Source organism: Asterias rubens, chromosome 15 (assembly GCF_902459465.1).
Source record: "Asterias rubens chromosome 15, eAstRub1.3, whole genome shotgun sequence".
Classification (NCBI taxonomy): Eukaryota; Metazoa; Echinodermata; class Asteroidea; order Forcipulatida; family Asteriidae; genus Asterias; species Asterias rubens.
In genome coordinates, this window is record NC_047076.1 from 11,188,213 (window position 1) to 11,210,277 (window position 22,065).

The following is a 22,065-nucleotide window of genomic DNA, read 5'->3' on the forward strand; positions in this document are numbered from 1 at the left end:
ACTTCCATCGGAAAGTCTTATGGGAAACATTGAAGGGGCATTCAAGCCAAACCAACAACAGGACCCAATTTCATGGCTCCGCTTACCTTAAGCAAAGAATCTGCGCTTATGGAAGCAGAGAAATTCCTGGCTCACGTCAAGCGTATTTCATGATTTGCTTGTGCACGTTACTAGGCATTCTTTGCTGACGCAGCTACATGTACATGTACATGTAGTGCAGAAGTTTGGCGATTGCACATTCAAGCGGAGAATGGTGATTGTAAGCAGCGGTAATTCGGCGGTAAGCAGTGCCATGAAATTTGTCCCAGATGCCAGATGACCTCTGTGTTATTTCAGGCCAGTTGTTGGTTGTATGGTGGTGATGCATTTTTAATAGTGAATGGGACTGAAAGTAATGTATTTATTAAAAAAAAAAAAACAATAATGCACACTTGTACTTTGCTTTTAGTGGAACATTACACTTACAGCCTACAGCTGTGGCAAAATTAGTGTGGCTCCCTTTCTTGTAAATTGAGAATCGGTATTCAGTATTACTGTTGCACACTAGGAACCTGACAGGGATAGTTGCTACATGATAAATTTCTATAGCATGTGGTGCTTGTTATACAGTCGACCCTCCCAATCTGAATGTATGAAATGGTTCAAATTAACTGCCATACGTTTGTACCTGTAGCGCAGTCTTCAGTGTGGTATAACAGGTTTGTGGTATAATGCGTGTGCATTGTTACTCAGTCCTTCAAAACCTGACAGCCGTGTGGTTTGGAGTGATGTATCAGCTAACCTACATTTGAAATGTTTTACTAAGAAATTCGAAGAGAGATTTAGGATGTGTTAAGTCGCGTTCATATTTCCTGCGAATGGGAATGCGAAACGACTTTTGACGTCACAAATTCGCAGTGGATGGTGCTCAACTCCTACAAAAAACAGGGCTTTGACGTCAAAAATTTGTATAGTACATTCACATTCCCAGGAAGTACATGTACATGTATAAACTGGGCTTAATCCCAATAAACCTAACTTCTTACACCGTGCAAAGCTATAAAGACACTGTACACTATTGGTAATTTGTCAAAGACCAGTCTTCTCACTTGGTGTCTTTCAACATATATGCATAAAATAACAAACCTGTGAAGATTTGAGCTCAATTTGTCATCGAAGTTGCGAGATAATGATAGAAAAAACACCCTTGTCACACAAAGTTGTGTGCTTTCAGATGTTGATTTCGAGACCTCAAATTCTAAATCTGAGGTCTCGAAGTCAAATTCGTGTAAAGTTACTTCTTTCTACGTTACTTCAGAGGGAGCCGTTTCTCACAATGTTTTATACTTTCAACAGCTCTCCATTACTTGTAACCAAGTAATTTTTTACTCTCAAAATTATTTTTAGTATTACCAATAGTTTCCATTGCCTTTAAATGCTAGTTAAATGGTATATAGGTCAAAGCAGTTTACCCTTTGTTCTACTGGTAAGCTGAACCACGCTCCGTGAAACGGCATGCTGGATGAACTATAATAGTGAAGGCATGTTTGCTTGAACACAGACGGACATAACTACAATGGTTGTGGTCTACCACTAGTCGTTAGCATGTGCATTTTTGCAATTGATAAATGGCCCAAGAAAAGAAAGAATTTTAAATTGAATGATTGCTGAGACAACGACATTGTATGGCTATATTTACAGGTAATATTTGAATGCATGATTCTGCTTAAAGGCAGTGGACACTATTGGTAATTGTCAAAGACTAGCCTTCACACTTGGTGTATCTCAACATATGCATAAACTAACTAACCTGTGAAAATTTTAGCTCAATCAGTCATCGAAGTTGCGAGATAATAATGAAAGACAAAAACACCATTGTCACACAAAGTTGTGTGCGTTTAGATGGTTGATTTTGAGACCTCAAGTTCTAAATCTGAGGTCTCAAAATCAAATTCGTGGAAAATTACTTCTTTCTCGAAAACTAAGGCACTTCAGAAGAAGCCGTTTCTCACAATGTTTTCTACCATCAACCTCTCCCCATTAATCGTCACCAAGAAAGGTTTTTATGGTAATAATTATTTTGGGTAATTACCAATAGTGTCCACTGCCTTTAAGGGTTTTATAATTCTGGCATGATAATTTTCGCTACTTTTATCCTGATTTTTATTATTTTTTTCCAAACCATGGGTATTAGTTATGTAGGTACACGTTTCTACTGTTTTTTCCCGAGGAATAAATGTCTTGTCTGGTTCTTACATTTTTAACCCATACAGAGTACATGTGTCTACCTACATTGTACAACATGTACATGGTAACTACATGAACTAGGGGACTTCCTGGAAAACACTCTGTTATGCTCTTAACGTCCAACTACAAGAACACTTGTAGATTTGTTTGAAAGGGGGTACATTTAGCAACAAATTATTGTGCCTTTAGGGTGAGCATGAAGCAAACAGTTTGGCCTGTGAGAATTTGAGAAGTGACATGCAGTGACCAGGGTTTGCCACAATCCACAGGATTTGAATATTAAACAAAATTGTACATTTTTTTAAAGACTTTTCCTGGCTTGCTGGAATGTTGTTTCACTTTAAGTCCATTTGCCACGGTCCAGTGGATTGGAATTCAATGAAATTCTACAGTTTTTTGTTCAACAGACTGTGCAAAGATGTAGGTTTATTATATTTATTTATCGGTCAATTTCGGCAAATGAGCAGCCAAGTTCATTTTCATGTGTACGAATTAAAGCTGTTTTGCCTCTCCTGTTGTTACTATGTTTTAAATTCAGAATTCAGCCATTCAATCTCGTTTTGTTTTCAGTCGAATTCCTTTATTTTGATTCGCTCTGTTCAATTTAGGGTATCGTCATTCTTTTTCGTGACACATGCCTCAAGGAGCGTCTGGGAATTTGAATGCTAGTTTGATAAATTGTTAAATTGAAAGATTACTTGTTAACTAGAATGTCGCAACATTACACTTGACTAATCATAAAACAAAATTGATTGACCCTTTTCAGTTGCATTCAATTTTGTGCGGAATAGAATAGTTTGATGGTTAAATTGGCTGCTCATTTGCCGAAATTGACCGAGAAAACCTATATATTTTTTTATTATTTTTTTTAGCAGGTATTTTTCTTCTTAAACATTTCTTGTGAGGCATGAAAAAGGTGTGATTTTTTCCATGGCTTGTGAAGGATTAAAGCTTGTGCCCAATGCTGTAGATAGTTTGTGTATTCTACCCTTAAAAACTTCTTAATTTTAATGTCCTCGCAGAGTTATACATCTGAATCTATGGGTGATGAACCCAGTCCTCAAGAAACGGTATGTTATCCAATCAAACGGTGAAACTTAGTGTTGCACTAAGCAAAGATGCTCATTTCATTTGTGATTCCTTTTGATTGGTTGAAAGTTTACTAACAGAACTGCTAGTTAACCAATCAGTGCGCTCCTTATCTCTTGCTCCTCCCATCCTCTCCCTTCAGTAGTTAGAGTTTAGTAGTAATGAGGGAGTTTAGTAGTAATGATTGGTTGAGACATGGACTGAAATCAGTTAATCGTAGGATTTTATTCGAAATCATCTTTTTCCTAAACTTTTAACTACAAAAAAATTCAACTTAAAAAAAAAGAAATAGTGAAGGACTGAACAGCAAAATAAGAATATTTCTCTTGCATTTTACTAATTTATTTTCTTCTAAAGGTAGGCCTAACCTTTGAATAAAACCTGATTCGTGAACCCTTTTTGATTTCAATGAACTAACTTGAAAAATAGGTTTTGAAAAATTGAGTTAGAAAAATATAACTTGATAAACTGATGTATATCTTCAGTCCATGGCTCAAAAAATTAGTTCAGCTGTTTTCACCAAAACATAACGAGTACTAGTACATCGTAGATGGTATTAGATTTTGTTTTCAATCATGAGGGTTCTTTTCTTCATCATCGTTTTCTTTGAGCAAAGGTGAACCTTCCAGTGGTCAGGTTAGAGATTGTATAAACTTTCACGTTCCTACATGTAGATGTATCATATTCACTTGACTCTGTATTATTCCCTTGTACAGTGGAGATTCTTGGTTCAAATTCTGGAGGAAAGTCCACAAGATTGCTAAGCTAAGCTTATAATGTAGTAGCTCAATTTTTTTACTGGACTAGAAATTCTTTCACAAGACCAACAACCAAAGTCAAAAATGAGAAAACACTTTCTACACTGTGCTATCAAACTGTTTGTGTTTGACTGAGCACTGAGAGACTAGACTGTATTGAATATGACGCCACCATTCAAAAACCTGCCCTGCAACATGGCGTCTGTGAGCGTGTGCATGATGGTCTGCGTACGTACTGTATGCATAGAAATCAAACCGGGAAATCAAACCGGGAAATCAAACTGGGAATGCTGCGTGCTGCGTCCTTCATTAATGAGCGCGTTTAGATGTGCATTCAGTTTGACCTACAAGATGACGACTTTCATAGCAACAAAGGGGTCATTCAAGTCGGTCTATTATCCTGTTGGTAGCTGTGTAATACATTCATACAAGTACCTTACAAAATTGTTGGACTCAAAAAGCCCCCCCCCCCCCCCCCCAAAAAAAAAAAAAAAAAAAAAAAAAAAATACAACATTTGTCTGACATGTCTAAAGGCCCTTCTTCCTCTCTGATCACATGTGTGCTATCGTTTTGGAGAAATCTTTTCATTACTTCTTCAAACATTCTAGATGAAATGGGACTAGTCCATTATTGTATATTAGATTTTCTAGTTTACCATGTTTACAGTCAATGGGCAATTAATTAGTCATTTGATCATACATTATGTATTGTAGTTTGGTTTCATGTTCTTGAGTCTAGTACCTGCACTTGTTTGAGTGGCTTATCATTCATTGGAACTAAAGGTGAAATACATTCATTACTCTTTTAAACATTCTAGATGAAATGGGACTAGTCCATAGTATATAATAGATTTTCTAGTCTGAAGTATGCAGTTTGGTTTCATGGTATTTTTCTTGAGTTTGGAACCTGCACTTGTTTGAGTGGCTTATCATTGGTTTGAACTAAAGGTGCGGATAGAAACTCCACAGGTAATGATGTGACGATAGACTGTGCAAGTCTATTTGAAGTTCTGGGACCATATTAATTTTTGGTTTTCCCTGTATACACCGGCGTTTGTTAGCACTGTACATGTATACTACACATGTTAATACATAGTACTTACCCGAGCTCTCTGGAAAACAAATCACTGGCATATTACTCGGGTGGGATTCGAACCCACAACCTTGCAATTCTAGAGTCTTACCAACTACATACTTGTACAACTGAAGGCTTACTCTAGTCCTAAGGAAAGTACTGAGTATACAGTGCTTACACACATCGGTGTATAGGTAAATTCAAAATGAATATTCTTTATCCGTCTATTAAGTTCTTGGACTATGTTGAGGTTTTACGTATGCCGATTCAGTTTCTTCAAATACAAAAGTCTTACATGTACATGTACAGTATGTAGTTCATGGATGTAAAAAGTATCATGGGATAGTAAAAATTGCCATGAGATCTAATGTACGTGTATGAAAGTAAATTAAATGTAACAACTCATCTAGCCTTAATCAAGGCGCTACAGCCGGCCGCGACCGGCATAAATCCTACACTCCATGCTACTCTCCCCACGTTGAATTCTGCCAGTGCACCCCAGCCACATAATAGCACACAACGCGTGCATATAGTACGTGTATGTGCACCATCCGTACGTGTGTACCATCTGTACGTTATATATTACTTTGTATGTGAGTGCTTTCTAAGTAGTAAGAGCCACATGTAGGAGGTTGAGACACAACTGTTCTCATGACTACGCTTGGGCGATATCGCGATATTATCGAATATCGCGATATTAATTTGGGAACGATTTTGATATCGGATGGATTTGGTTTTAATCGATATATCGCGATATTGATTAAATATCGTGAATGCATTTGCTAGCTGAGACATCTTGCACCCCATAGGTTTGGAGTAAAACCAGACAAATAAGTCATTAGAACACCTCTCTTATGCTATGACTGTCTCTTCTACAACTTTCACTTGGAGTTTGAAGACTGATGATGTCAAATTTAATTAATCGCGATTATATCGAATATCGCGATATATTGTCGGCGATATATCGTGAATAAAATAAATCGATATCGCCCAAGCTTACTCATGACTACGCTATACTGTTCTCGCTATACAATGGTAATGTACATTCATGTATGCACTGCATGCATGTGCCGCAAAAACCGGGCCGGGGAACAGTACGTCAACAGCCTTGATCAAGGTTACAACTCATCAAAATAAAGATATGAATCAACTCTTTTAGTTTTAAAACAAGAGTTGCCCTACCCTTCAAGACTGAAAGGGGAGTAATGCAATAAATGGTTGCATGTTCTTGCTTCTTGATAGCTTGTAAATTTGTTTTTAAAATCCGGAGAAGCAAATGGTAAATCTGATTATAGTTAATGCAAATGTTTTATGCTGTGATGCGTTTGTGTGTGTGTGAACCATTGATACCCTCGCCCCCTTGCAAGCATATCAGACTATTGCCAAATACTCTACCCTTTTTTTCCCCTGAGTGTGGTGAACTGCTGTTTCAGAAAAGGTTTGAACCCAAATATTTTGACACTTGACAAACAAGAAGCTAAGAAACTCTGTTTAATTTATCAATTAATAAATTGGTAGTCATAACATAAACCTGTGAATGTTCCCTGATTTTATTGCAGTATCCTTGCGACCCTTTTAAAAGAATGTTGTCAAATTTTGTTGTCGTCTACAGATGGGATTCGTCAAAGAAAGGCCATGCTTTTTTAGAATTATATAGTTATGTTGCCAACATTCCTTTTGAGGTGTTTTTTTCCTTGCATTAAAGGCAGTGGACACTATTGGTAATTACTCAAAATAATTATTAGCATAAAACCTTACTTGCTGACGGGCAAAAGAGAGCTGTTGATAGAATAAAACATTGTGAGAAACAGCTCCCTCTAAATTGACATAGTTTTCGAGAAAGAAGTTATTTTTTCACGAGTTTGATTTCGAAACCTCGGGTTTAGAAATTGACGTCTGGAAATCAACCATCTAAGCACACACAACTTCGTGTGACAAGGGTATTTTTTCTTTCATAGTTATCTCGCAACTTCGACGACAAATTAAGCACAAATTTTCACAGGTTTGTTATTTTTTACATACACTGTACACGTATGTTGAGATACACCAAGTGAAAAGACTGGTCTTTGACAATTACCAATAGTGTCCACTGTCTTTAAGGAATAAAGCACTGTATACTCAGTACGTTCTAGCCCTGCTGGGATGCAAAATCCACAGGTTGGATTCGAACCAACCACCCTTCACATTCCTTCACATGGCAGCAATGTAATCTGCTGACATGGTTCATGTTATCAAGCTTGACCAGTGCGGCCGCAGTCAACTTTATTAGAAAACAAGGGACTCCAAAGCGAGCTTTTCAGTTTTGCTTTTATTTTTTTAATTATATTTTTTTAAGAAGAGTACATACATGTAAATGGGTACAAGTTATTTTTTAAAGGGGCTGTGTTATATCTTGGTTAAAGTAGGAAGGTGGTTGTACATGGAGTTATGAACTCTTAAACCCGGTTCATACTTTCTGCAAATGCAAATTTTGACGTCACAAATTCGAAACACATAATTCTTAACAGTTGAAATGTGTTCAACTCTTGCGAAACAATTGCAGTTAAAACAGGGCTGTGATTTCTAAACTTCGCATTTTCAGGAAGTATGAACCAGGCTTCACCCAGTTACTGCACTTGTGTGCCCTCTACATAGCATGCATAGATTGACACAGGAGGAGGCTGCGCTTGGGAAGTAACTGTTTGAGTTCACAGTGCAACTCATGCCAGCTTTGATCATGACGTTATAGCCCCTTAAATTTAAAGACACTGGACACTATTGCTAATAAACCTGTGAAAATTTCAGCTCAATCAGTCGTCGAATTTGCGAGATAATAATGAAAGAAAAAACAGCCAGTCACACGAAGTTGTGTGCGTTTAGACGCTTGAATTCAAGACCTCAAATTCTAAATCTGAGATCTTGAAATCAAATTCGTTGAAAAAGCCATTTCTCACAGTGTTTTATACCATCAACCTCTCCCCATTACTCGATACCAAGTAAGGTTTTATGCTAATAATTATTTTGAGTAATTACCAATAGTGTCCACTGCCTTCATTTGAAGCTTTGATTGTGTAGTTACTCTGTAGCCTTATACTTAAAAGACACAAGCTTAGTTTGCTTGACATGTGATGTATGGTAAAATCAAAGGTAATTTTGCATTTTACGGCATTTAACGATTTTGTTTATGCAAAGTTAACAGGCTGTACTCAAATCAAAAACATACAACAAATTTTATGGAGGATGACGCTTAATTGCATTGCAGTATGAATGGTTAACATAAACGTAATTTGCATTATTCATGAAGTGTACGAATATTCATGAGCCATTACTAATTTCTTGAATATGTGCATCATATCATCATTTTCTTAGGAGGCGCTAGCGGAGCTTGAAGAAAAATACAAGAAGGCTATGATGAACAATGCACAGCTTGACAACGAGAAAGCCACCTTAATATTCCAGGTGGACATGCTGAAGGATCTACAAGAAGATATGGAAGAAATTATGATGGAGGTACAGCGGGAAGCAAGAGACAAACACAGGGTAGGTGAATGGAAGGCCTTTGTGGTACCCACTGGGCGCAAGAGCTACTTAGGGGTAGGGTTCCTAAAGGATGAAAGAGAGTAGGAAGAAAAGTATGATGGAGGTACACCGGGAAGCAATGAGACAAACACAGGGTAGGTGAATGGAAGGCGTCTGTGGTACCCACTGGGCGCAAGAGCTACTTAGGGGTAGGGTTCCTAAAGGATGAAAGAGAGTAGGAAGAAAAGTATGATGGAGGTACACCGGGAAGCAATGAGACAAACACAGGGTAGGTGAATGGAAGGCGTTTGTGGTACCCACTGGGCGTAAGAGCTACTTAGGGGTAGGGTTCCTAAAGGATGAAAGAGAGTAGGAAGAAAAGTATGATGGAGGTACACCGGGAAGCAATGAGACAAACACAGGGTAGGTGAATGGAAGGCGTTTGTGGTACCCACTGGGCGCAAGAGCTACTTAGGGGTAGGGTTCCTAAAGGATAAAAGAGAGTAGGAAGAAAAGTATGATGGAGGTACACCGGGAAGTAAGGGATAAACACAGGGTAGGTAAATAGAAGGCGTTTGTGGTACCCACTGGGCGTAAGAGCTACTTAGGGGTAGGGTTCCTAAAGGATGAAAGAGAGTAGGAAGAAAAGTATGATGGAGGTACACCGGGAAGCAATGAGACAAACACAGGGTAGGTGAATGGAAGGCGTCTGTGGTACCCACTGGGCGCAAGAGCTACTTAGGGGTAGGGTTCCTAAAGGATGAAAGAGAGTAGGAAGAAAAGTATGATGGAGGTACACTGGGAAGCAATGAGACAAACACAGGGTAGGTGAGTGGAAGGCGTTTGTGGTACCCGCTGGGCGCAAGAGCTACTTAGGGGTAGGGTTCCTAAAGGATGAAAGAGAGTAGGAAGAAAAGTATGATGGAGGTACACCGGGAAGCAATGAGACAAACACAGGGTAGGTGAATGGAAGGCGTCTGTGGTACCCACTGGGCGCAAGAGCTACTTAGGGGTAGGGTTCCTAAAGGATGAAAGAGAGTAGGAAGAAAAGTATGATGGAGGTACACCGGGAAGCAATGAGACAAACACAGGGTAGGTGAATGGAAGGCGTTTGTGGTACCCACTGGGCGTAAGAGCTACTTAGGGGTAGGGTTCCTAAAGGATGAAAGAGAGTAGGAAGAAAAGTATGATGGAGGTACACCGGGAAGCAATGAGACAAACACAGGGTAGGTGAATGGAAGGCGTTTGTGGTACCCACTGGGCGCAAGAGCTACTTAGGGGTAGGGTTCCTAAAGGATAAAAGAGAGTAGGAAGAAAAGTATGATGGAGGTACACCGGGAAGTAAGGGATAAACACAGGGTAGGTAAATAGAAGGCGTTTGTGGTACCCACTGGGCGTAAGAGCTACTTAGGGGTAGGGTTCCTAAAGGATGAAAGAGAGTAGGAAGAAAAGTATGATGGAGGTACACCGGGAAGCAATGAGACAAACACAGGGTAGGTGAATGGAAGGCGTCTGTGGTACCCACTGGGCGCAAGAGCTACTTAGGGGTAGGGTTCCTAAAGGATGAAAGAGAGTAGGAAGAAAAGTATGATGGAGGTACACTGGGAAGCAATGAGACAAACACAGGGTAGGTGAGTGGAAGGCGTTTGTGGTACCCGCTGGGCGCAAGAGCTACTTAGGGGTAGGGTTCCTAAAGGATGAAAGAGAGTAGGAAGAAAAGTATGATGGAGGTACAGCGGGAAGTAAGGGATAAACACAGGGTAGGTAAATAGAAGGCGTTGGGGTTCACTGGGCATAAGGAGCTGTGTGTTGGTGTAAGGTACCTTCAGGATAAATGAGAGGAGGAATAATTATTGTGGTATGGGGGAAGCAAGGGACAAGCATGGGGTAGGTGAATAGAATGCATTGTGTTACCCACTGGGAACATACAATGTAGAGGGTTCTGGCTGTTTAATATTTCAAAGACACTGGACACCTTTGGCTATTATCACAGACCAGTCTTCTCACTTGGTGTACATGTATCTCAGCAAATGCACAAAATAACAAACCTTTGAAAATTTGAATTCAAAGTTGTGAGATAATAATGGAGATAACAGTGGAAAAAAACACCATTGTCACAAAAAGTTTTGTGCTTTCAGATGCTTGAATTCAAAATCTAATTTAGAGGTCTCGAAATCAAATTCATGGAAAATTACTTCTTTCTCGAAAGTTACGTTACTTGAGAGGGAGCTATTTTTCACAATGATTTATACAACTTCTCTCCATTGCTTGTTACCAAGTAAGTTTTTATGCTAACAATTATTTTGAGTAATCACCAATAGTGTGCACTGCCTTTACCTACATTGTTTGTCTTTTCCTATTTTTCATGCAGGAACTTGAAAGCAAAAAGAGAGAGAACCTCTTACTAAATAAAGAAGTAGCAACCTTGAAAGAAATGGTATCACAACGAGACACACTTATAGCTGTAAGTAATAATAGCATCAGGCATTTGCTTTTATTTTCCTAAACGATTAAGCGGAAAATTTGATGATGGGAATGAAAGAGTGGTACGAGGTCTGGAACAATCGTTTAAAACCGACAGGGTCGTGGTCGTGCCATAAAGGCTAAAGCCCGAGCCACCACTCTTTAGTCCCATTTTTATTTTCCCGTAAAAATAATCCAATATTCATTAACAATTAATCCTAAAGTTTCAGTTCTTGTCGATCTCATGCTCCGTTTCGTGTAGCTGTGCATACGCGGGGGTGCACTAGTTGCAGATAAGCGGTGTTTTGATTGCATTATGCGTAAATTGTACACATTTTTACACAATTCCACTCAATTTAATTATATTTAATTATTTAACCATGAAACCTTTTCATCCGCATTCAATCTGAACTATGAACTATCCTGTACTTGACAGATGTCAACACACTTTCCGGGATCAATCAGGTTTGACAATAGGACACATATGAAAATGAAATACATGTAAAATATCTCCAAGGTTCTTGGAAGTGTTTATCGAGTTTGGAAACTAATCAGTGCAGTTCTAGGGTTTCCCCTTTGCTGTTTTGAGAACTTGCTGACCGAAACAGTTTGCTTGATGTTTCAATCTAATTTTAGGACCCATGGGCGATTGATTTAGAGCATCGAATTTGAGTTTTGGTGGTTAACAAATTCAAGTTTTGGTGGTTTAGTCATTAGAGTGTGGGTTAGAATCCCAGTTGTGTTCATGAGTAAGATGCTTTACTATTATTGCTTCTCTTCACCCAGGGGTATAAATGGGAACCAGCGAGGGTAGGGGTTGATATAATGTATGAAAAAGCCTTCAGAGTACAGCGGGAGCTCAGGGCTGTATACTCCCCAGGGAGCTGAGAAAGGTTAAAAGGAATGTTAGTGGCCAAATAACCAGGTCACTAATGAAAAGCCCATTTGAGACCTTACTGTTAAATGCGCTTACAGTTATTATTATTATTATTGTTATTATTATTATTGTTATTATTATTATTATTATTATTATTATTATTATTATTATTATTGTTATTATTATTATTATTATTATTATTATTATTATTATTATTATTATTATTATTATTGTTATCGTTATCGTTATCGTTATTGTTATCGTTATTAATTTTCAGGAAAACGGTCTTCTCCTGGTTGGCAACGAGGAACGTCTCTCAGACGATGACATCACCGAGAGTGACACGTCACACAGACCCAAACTTCCCAAAGTCGGGACGATAGTCGTCGTATCACCAGAGGCAGCAGAACTCCTAGAGGTTGTTGGGGATGGACCTCTTGATGTTCGGCTAAAGAAATTCGTAGAGGAAAGAAAGGAACTCCTAGAAAGAGTAAGTTCATTGAAAGGGTCTATGTACTTTTTGTAGGAAAAAAAACACAATGTCCACAGATTTACATTAAACTTACACGGTTTGAACATAATGATAGTAGAAAGCTTCCCTGAAAATATTACTTGCTGAGGTGCTGTAGTTTTGGGGAAATGAGTAAAACAATGTCATGAAAATAATTTTCGTCTCGGTGATCATGAGACAAAAATTATTTTAGCATGTAAAAACGTATTTTCATGAAATTGTTTACTCATTTCTCAAAAACTATAGCACCTCATCAACTATTATTTTATTAAAGGTATGTTTTCTACTATCATTAATTTCAAACGGTGTAAGTTTAATGCAAATCTGTGGACATTGTGTTTTGTGTTACAAAAAATACCCAAATCCTTTAAAGGATTTAGGTACTTTTATGTACGCCACAAAACACAAACTTCCACCAATTTACATGAAACTTTCACAGTCCAAAGATAATAACGGTGGAAAGGTTCCCTTCAGAATATTAATCTCAGTGAGACAACACCGCATTTACGCAACTCTCCTGAGAACATTTTTGTCAATTTCACTTCTTTTTCCCTCAAAAACCAATGAAGCTGAAACTTGTACAGGAAATTTTTATTACATACATGAACATGTACATCTTTATTCAGAATGGGTAGGAAGTCTTGACATGGCCAAAAGCTTGGTCTGCAAAAGGTATCAAAACCCTTTAAAGGGAAGGTACGCGTTTGGGAATTGTCAAAGACTAGTCTTCTCACTTGGTGTATCCCATCATAAGCATAAAATAACAAGCCTGTGAAAATTTGGGCTCAATCGGTCATCAAGGTTGCGAGAAAATGATGAATGAAAAAACACCCTTGTTGGACGAATTTGTGTGTTTTCAGGTAGGAATAAAAGGCTTCGAGCTAGTAGAAGTCTTTTATTATTTTAGTGAGAAATTACCTCTTTCTACAAAAACACATTACTTCAGATGGAGTCGTATCTCACAATCTTATATACTATCAACAGCTCCCCAGTGCTCGTTACCAAGTCAGTTTTTAAGTTAATATTTGTTTTGAGTAATTACCAAACATGTACCTTCCCTTTAAAAAACTTATTTTATGTCATGTACATGTATGTCACAGGTTTTTAAGGACTAATTTTGTTGTGTCTGTTTTTCTTTTGTTTTCTTTTTGGTTTTACTGCACCTTGAACACCCAGCAGTGTGGATATGTGCGCATTACAAGTCTTTATTATTATTATTTATTATTATAGATAAGAAGATTAGAAATTGATTTAGAAGAGGAGAAAGAGAAAGTAGCCACAGCTGAGAAGCGACGACCGCATCAGAGCACCTCCTTCAATGGTCCTGATATAGAGATGCTAGACATCCAAAGTAAGCCTTCAAGTCTCTCATTCTGTAAAGATTTCTTTGTATTGGTTTAATGGGAGACTTTCTGGGACGATAGAGGGCAGCAGACTTACCGGGTAAATCCATTGTTCTCAGAATTATGCGCATGTTCAGAACTACGTAAACAAAGGAAATAGGAGACTTTCCAACGCTAGGTGGCAGCAGACATACCAGGTAAATTTCCATTGTTTACGTAGTTCTGAACAAGCGCATTATTCTGAGAACAATGGATTTACCCGGTAAGTCTGCTGCCCTCTATCGTCCCAGAAAGTCTCCCATTTACCCGGTATGTCTGCTGCCACCTAGCGTTGGAAAGTCTCCTATTGTGGTTGTGAATTAAACTCTGAATTCAAAAGATAAACCCCCTGTTTTTTTGTTTCCTTTCTGTTCCTGGTTTGCTGGCATGCCTGACAATAGGAGACTTTCCAACGCTAGGTGGCGGCAGACATACCGGGTAAATTTCCATTGTTTACGTAGTTCTGAACATGCGCATAATTCTGAGAACAATGGATTTACCCGGTTAGTCTGCTGCCCTCTATCGTCCCAGAAAGTCTCCCATTGCTGTAGGCCTCCTTTGTACCTTTTATTGTTCCTTTACATTCATGACTTTCAGGCTTTGGTCATTTTTAATGTTGTGTTGATCTCCCTATTATCTTTTGGATGGTTGAAATATCTCTGTCTTTGTATTTTATACATTTATCTTTTGTGTTTTTGTATCGTAAGGTACATACACACTGTCAAACAATTTTCATGTTTTTAATGTTTAATGTGATGATTATATTATATTGAACTGAGTTGATTTGAATTGAATTGAATTTATTTGAATTGATCTGAATTGAACTGATTACCTTAATTGTGTATTTATCTTTGTATCTTTGTTTTGTGGATGTAAATATTTTCCTTTGTGTAATTGTTTCTTTCTATTGATTTCATTGTGTTGAATACTATCACTGTGTGCATTTTTCTTTCTATTGATTTCATTGTGGTTGTAATATTTTGACATGAGAGACGAGAACTAATATTTTGGTATTTATTTTTTTGTTTGAAGTATCATCTGCGTAAATTATTTGTGGTCCTATTTTGTGATATGTTTCAGTCTATGTAGATGTAACACATTATTAATGTCTATGTACATGTAGTAAGCTTGGGCGATATCAAATTATTTTATTCACGATATATCGCCGATAATATATCGCGATATTCGATATAATCGCGATTAACTAAATTTGACATCATCAGTCTTCAAACTCCCAGTGAAAGTTGTAGAAGAGACAATCATAGCATAAAAGAGGTGTTATAATGAACTATTCTTCTGGTTTTACTCCAAACCTATTGGGTGCAAGATGTTTCAGCTAGGAAATACATCGCGATATTGTGATACTAAATCGATATCGCGATATATCGATATATCGCGATATATCGATATATCGCGATATATCGATATATCGCGATATATCGCTATTTCGATTAAAACCAAATTGAACCGATGTCGAAATTGTTTCCAAATTAATATTGCGATATTCGATAATATTGTGATATCGCCCAAGCTTACTATGTAGATGAATGCTTATACTGATAAATAACTACCTTTAGTATTATCATTATTATTGGTTTATTAAAAATCACATATTGCAGCCAAACAGCTGAATTGTGTTCAGGTTACATATAAAAATACAATAATAAGAAGAGCAAAACTTGTGATTAGTGTAGGAGAACACAACAATTTATTTTGTTGATTTTTGTAGGCCTATTTTGTACATCTACATTGTCTTTTAATGTATCTCCTTGTTCTTTGTATAGCTTTTTCTACAGGGCCCCAGGGAGAACAGTGTTTTGACACTGATGGGGCTACCCTGTATACATTTATGTTGGTAATCATACTATTTTTGTGGTCTCTGCAGGAGAAGCCAGTCGGCAAGTCAACGAATACAGATTCAAGTACCAGAAAGCTGAACAAGAATTGCAAACACTAGAAGGGCATGTGAGTACATGTACAAATCAAAATGGAGGGACACACAGTACTTAATGTAGAACGTTTTTCTTTAAAGGTAGTGGACACTATTGGTAATTACTCAAAATATTTATTAGCATAAAACCTTACTTGGTAACAAGTAATAGGAAGAGGTTGATGGTATAAAACATTGTGAGAAACGGCTCCCTCTGAAGTGCCATAATTTTCCACGAATTTGATTTCGAGACCTCAGATTTAGAACTTGAGGTCTCGAAATCAACCATCTAAACGCACATAACTTTGTGTGACAAGGGTGTTTTCTTCTTTCATTAATATCTTGCAACTTTGATGACCGTTTGAGCTCAAATTTTCACAGGTTAGTTATTTTATGCATATGTTGAGATACACCAATTGTGAAGACTAGTCTTTGACAATTACCAATAGTGTCAACTGCCTTTAATAATAAAAGTGGCTTCTTAAATAGCACTAATTTCCGTCACTCAGTGACGCTTAAAGACACTGGACACTATACTTTATCAAATTCATGGAAAACTACTTCGTTCTCGAAAACTACGTTACTTCACAGGGAGCCGTTTCTCACAGTGTTTTATACTATCAACAGCTCCCTACTACTCGTTACCAAAGAGGGTTTTATGCTAATAATTATTTTTGAGTAATTACCAATAGTGTCCACTGCCTTTAAGAGAGCGACAAGTGTGGGTAACTTCAAGTCTCTGTTCAAAACTCATCTTTTCAAGTTTATTATCTTGGTTTTTGTTATTAATATTTTGTTGTTAAAGATTTAAAGACTCTGGACACTATTGGTAATTGCCAAAGACTAGCCTTCACAGTTGGTGTATCTGAACATTATGCAAAAAATAACAAACCTTTATAAGTTTGAGCGCAATCAGTCATCAAACTTGCGAGATAAAAATGAAAGAAAAAAACACCCCTGTCACACAAAGTTGTGTGCGTTTAGATAATTGATTTTGAGACCTCAAGTTCTAAATCTTAGGTCTCAAAATCAAATTCGTGGAAAATTACTTCTTTCTTGAAAACTATGGCACTTCAGAGGGAGCCGTTGCTCACAATGTTTTATACCATCAACCTTTTTACATAACTCGCCACCAAGAAGGGTTTTATGTTAATAATTATTTTGAGTAATTACCAATAGTGTCCACTGCCTTTAAACAAAAATATATAGGGATTTACGCAGTATTATAAACTAATTAAAATAATATTTATTACTTATTATCTTGTAGGTAATGAGGTTAGAAAGTCAACTCAAACGATGCAAAACGTCGTCTGAAACAGCAGAGAAGGTCGAAGAGGAGCTCAAACAGGAACGACGTAAACTCCAAAGAGAGGTACGGGCGGCGCAGGGCCTTTTTATCATTAGAATGTTTAATTTCTGAACAAGAAACCAAATAATAATAATAATAATAATATCAAATTCTTATATAGCTCATGTATATTTTAACAAGGTACTCAAGGCGCTGAGTATTAACAAACTTTCAGAAAGATAGTTTATTGAAGTGATGATTTCTGAGACCCAATTATTTAGCAACGTTGGGGAGGTAGTGCTTTCTGCTCTACCGGCCAGGCTTCGAATTGATGATACCCAAGCCTACATTTGTATGGACTGTGAAAGGGGTAACCCTGTTTCAGCCCTAGGAGTAGGTGGCAATGGCCTCTGGAAAAAATAATTGTAGCCCACACCTTGAAGTGGCCTTCAGGCCTTGTGTGTCAGGCGACTAGCATAAAAAAAAAATAAAAAAACGTATCAGGGTTTACAAGCAGCCACAGCCAGGAACACCAGGGTGAACCCCTTCTCTTTTTGATAAGTGCACTGGGTTCTTTTACCTGGTTTACACAACACATGGGACCAATGGCTTAACGTCCCATCGTAAGGACAAAGCAATGGCTAAGTGTCTTGCTTAAGGACACAAGTGTCATGACTTTGATTCGAACCCACACTCTGCTGATCAGAACTACAGAGTTTGAATTCGGTTGCTCTTAACCGCTCAGCCCAAAACTCCTTGCTCATTCTTGTTTTTATACCGCCTTCATTTTAGTTTTATTTAGTTTAGTCTAGCCTTAGGGAAAGACTCTACTCGGATGGAAACGTCTTTATACCATCTGTCCTTTTATTTGTTAATATTTTGTTTGTTTGTCGCTTTTATTTTGGCTGTAATTTCTTAAGTTTTGTATTTGTCAGGCATTTCAAGAGAAGCCTGTCTGGCTTCGCTAAATGCTCCCACACTGGTTTGCTCCATATCCATTACATAAAATTATTTTCTCTTTCTTTTCACAACTATTTTTCTTTTATAATTGCACCTAAAGACACTGGACACCTTTGGTTATTGTCAAAGACCAGTCTTCTCACTTGGTGTGTTTCAATATATGCACACAATAACAAACCTGTGAAAATTTTAACTCAATTGGTCGTCGAAGTTGCGAGATAATAATGTAAGAAAAAACACCCTTGTCACACGAAGTTGTGTTCTTTCAGATGCTTGAATTCGAGACCTCAAAATCAAATTCTGAGGTCTCAAAATCAAATTCAAAGATTTTTGAAGAAATAAATTAGAAGAAATAACTTCTCGGAAACGCAGTACTTCAGAGCGAGCCGTTTCTCAAAATGTTTATACTATCAACAGCTCTCCATTGATCGCTACAAGTAAGTTTTTATGCTAACAATTATTTTGAGCAATTACCAATAGTGTCCAATGCCTTTAACCTTGTTTATTATTCTCTGTTTTTCACCAATATGACATCAATGTTGATTGAATTGAAAACTCATGGACTGTGACCCAGAAGCCAAACCAAACCTTCAAGTATATGATGAAACACAGATGTAGTTTACAATCATGCTTTTTGAAATATGTGGCTCATGGTGACATTATCTTGCAGTGTGTGTGTGTTTATTGTAATAATAATTATGACTGACAATGCAAATTCTGTTATGTCACTGAGTGCATCTTGGTTGCTATTAATGTACACATATTGTTATGTTGCTTTAGTTGTTTTGATTTTTTTGGCTCTGTAAGCGTCATGAGGTTTTTTCTATCTTGGATTTGTAGGCTTGAAAGGGAAGGTACACGTTTGGTATTTACAAATATCAACAAATATTAAAACTTAAAAACATACTTGTTAACGAGCATTGGAAAGCTGTTGATAGTATAAAACATTTTGGGAAACGACTCCCTCTGAAGTAACATAGTTTTGAGAAAGAGGTAATCTCTCACTGAAATAATAAAAGACTGCTAGCTAGAAGTCTTTTATTCCTTTCTGAAAGCAGATAAATTCGTCCAACAACTGAACAAGGGTGTTTTTTCTTTCATAATTTCTCGCAACTTCAATGACCAATTGTGCCCAAATTTTCACAGGCTTGTTATTTATGGTTATGATGGGATCACCAAGTGAAAACACTGGTCTTTGACAATTACCAAACGTTTACAGTGCCTTTAAGTATTTGATTATTATAATAGTTATAAAGTCTAGATATCCTAGAAAATAGATAAAGGTACTTTTCTGAACCAAATTTGTATCCATGTTAATCAGGCATAGCTTACACTGTTTATGTCTAGAACACTTTGATTTATATTTTACAGTACTGTTAGATTCATGTAAACAAAATAATTCATACATTTTTCTTTCATTATTATCTCGCAAGTTCGATGACCGATTGAGCTCAAATTTTCACAGGTTTGTTATTTTATGCATAATGTTGCTAGTCTTTGACAATTACCAATAGTGTCCACTGCCTTTTAGGGAAGAGATATAAGTTTTACGTTTTTCTTGTGTAATAACACAGGAAGATTTGCAGAGTCTGAGAAGGCGTATTTGCCACAAGTTAGTCTGGACTCATGAGTTTTATTCGCAGAAAGACGGAGTCCTTGACGGTGGGTTTGGCGAAGACGAAACATAATTATTAGACAGATAAGGTGGAGCAATGCTATTCAAACATTAACATAAAGTCACCTGAAAGTGGTATTTTGTCAAAATAAAGCTTATGTCACTAAAATAATGTGTTTGGATGAGTGGAATATGAATGAACAATTAACTATTAAGGTTAACCAAAATATGTTTCCATGTTATTTACACATTTGAAAATAAGCCCGACCCGAGAGGGCGCTGTTCGCGACGTCAATCGAGGCGTGATGAATCGCATGCAGTGCCAACACAAGATGGTGACGCTTGGCGCAAGCTAAAACATGCCCTCAAAGTTGAAACAATACCTGATTTTCGTTACGTCTTTCAGGTACCTTCTTCGACTTCCCCAATAGGTGGAAAATTGTTGGGATGGCGTCATGTTTTAGAAAAGAACTTTTCTTTTCTTTCTTCATGTTAAAATGTGTAGTGTATTCCGGATTCTCGAAGCACGACGGCTCGAAGTGTTTGCTGCACAGCGCTGTAGAGAAGATTTGCAAACTGACCCCATCTTTAGTTGATTTGCTTCATCCAGCAGCAATACACCTGGTCGACATTGCCGGAAAAATGCAAGAAAACAACTTTTTCGAAACGTACAAACTCACGACTAGGAATTGAATGTACTTGCACGTACGTGTGTTCGGTGTTCGATCGAGGCAAAGTCTGCCTCGATTGATGTCACAAAAGGGGTAGGCGGAGTCACCCCCACCACAACTTTATTTATTTATTTACATAAAGATCGTAAAAAAAGAAAAGAAAAAAAAAAAGATTTTTCTGCTAAGGAACATAATTATACTCTAATGTTTTTATTTATTTTATATTTCCAGGTGACTTTAAAACATTTATATAGAAAAGTTTTGAATTTTGATGCGGTTCTTCCTGGGAAGCCAGTGTAGTTTAGCGAGTAACGGAGATCTACTCTCCACAGTATAGAAGTCATATGAAAGATAAAAGATACATGAATTTCACTCTCCAAAAAGGCCAGCACAAGTTTAAAAAACATCTCAAATTAATAAACAACTAGAAAGGGCACCAGATACATTGCACAAGAAACAACAGATTTAAAGGCAGTGGACACTATTGGTAATTACTCAAATAATTATCACTACAAAACCTTTTCTTTATTACCAGTACGAGGATGGTTGATAGTATATAACATTGTGAGAAACAGCTCCCTCTGAAGTGAAGTAATTTGCCACGAATTTGATTTCGATTTTGGTTTAGAACTTGAGGTATCGAAATCAAGCATCAGAAAGCACACAACTTCGTGTGGCAATGGTGTTTTTTTCTTCATTATTATCTCGCAACTTCTACAACCGATTAAGCTCAAATTTTCACAGGTTTGTTATTTTATGCATATGTTGAGATACACCAAGTGAGAAGACTTGTCTTTGACATTGACCAATAGTGTCCACTGTCTTTAAGAATAAAACCTAATACTAGCCATGTTTGGCCATGTATACAACAATATAAAAATAATATTGTGTTTTGTCCACTAAAGTTGTTGAAAAAAAAAGAAGGTATACCTGCCCCTTTAAGCCATTGGACACTTTCGGAACAGACCAAAAATTAAAAGTTCACAGATTTACAAAAATAACTTACAGGGTTTACATAAGGTAATGGTCGAAAGGACTTCTCTTGAAATATTATTCCATGAAATGCTTTACTTTTTAGAAAACATTAACATAATATCAATTCTCGATATCGAGAATAACGGATTTATTTTAAACACCATGTCATGACACGGCGAAACTTTGCGAAAACAAGGATGGGTTTGTCCGTTATTTTCTCCCGACTCCGATGACCGATTGAGCCTTAATGTTCACAGGTTTGTTATTTTATATAAGTTGTGTTACACGAAGTATCGGCCTTGGACATTACTGTTACCGAAAGGGTCCAATGGCTTTAAGGTGTAGGCCTATGATAGGGTCATTCATTGGAAATGGCAACGAAACAAAATTATGTTTGTTTTATTGAATACTTACCGCCGACGTTATAGTCAAATATGGTCCTTCGGCTACGTCACCTTGGGTGCGAACCCAGTCCACGTCATCATCAGTGGATTGTATCCATCCACATGAACCCATCTTCAAAGCTGCAATCAAATGTCCCTAATGGAAAAGATGGCAAACAAAATTAATAAGAACTAGACATGTAGTGTTTGTGAACAAACACAAAGCAAGCTGTTCCGTGTTCTTTTGATTGGATTATGAGCTAAATTGACCAAGGAGTCTATAACTGAAAAAGACGAAAATGCTGAATAGTGTCTTGAGATATGGTTCCACTTCTGGTTGACCCGGAAAAAGAGGTCAACTTGA

General features: G+C 37.3%; 1 protein-coding gene across 1 annotated transcript in view; it reads left to right on the plus strand.

Annotated features, from left to right (window-relative positions):
• Positions 1-17,229, plus strand: part of LOC117300264 (leucine-rich repeat flightless-interacting protein 2-like) — a 30,817-nt gene extending 13,588 nt beyond the window's left edge. The window contains exons 7-13 of the mRNA XM_033783997.1: positions 3,249-3,296; positions 8,497-8,667; positions 11,018-11,110; positions 12,264-12,476; positions 13,728-13,848; positions 15,765-15,844; positions 17,077-17,229. Coding sequence (XP_033639888.1) covers positions 3,249-3,296; positions 8,497-8,667; positions 11,018-11,110; positions 12,264-12,476; positions 13,728-13,848; positions 15,765-15,844; positions 17,077-17,229 — 879 coding nt within the window. The remainder of the gene's footprint in view (positions 1-3,248; positions 3,297-8,496; positions 8,668-11,017; positions 11,111-12,263; positions 12,477-13,727; positions 13,849-15,764; positions 15,845-17,076) is intronic.
• Positions 17,230-22,065: the final 4,836 nt, after the last annotated feature.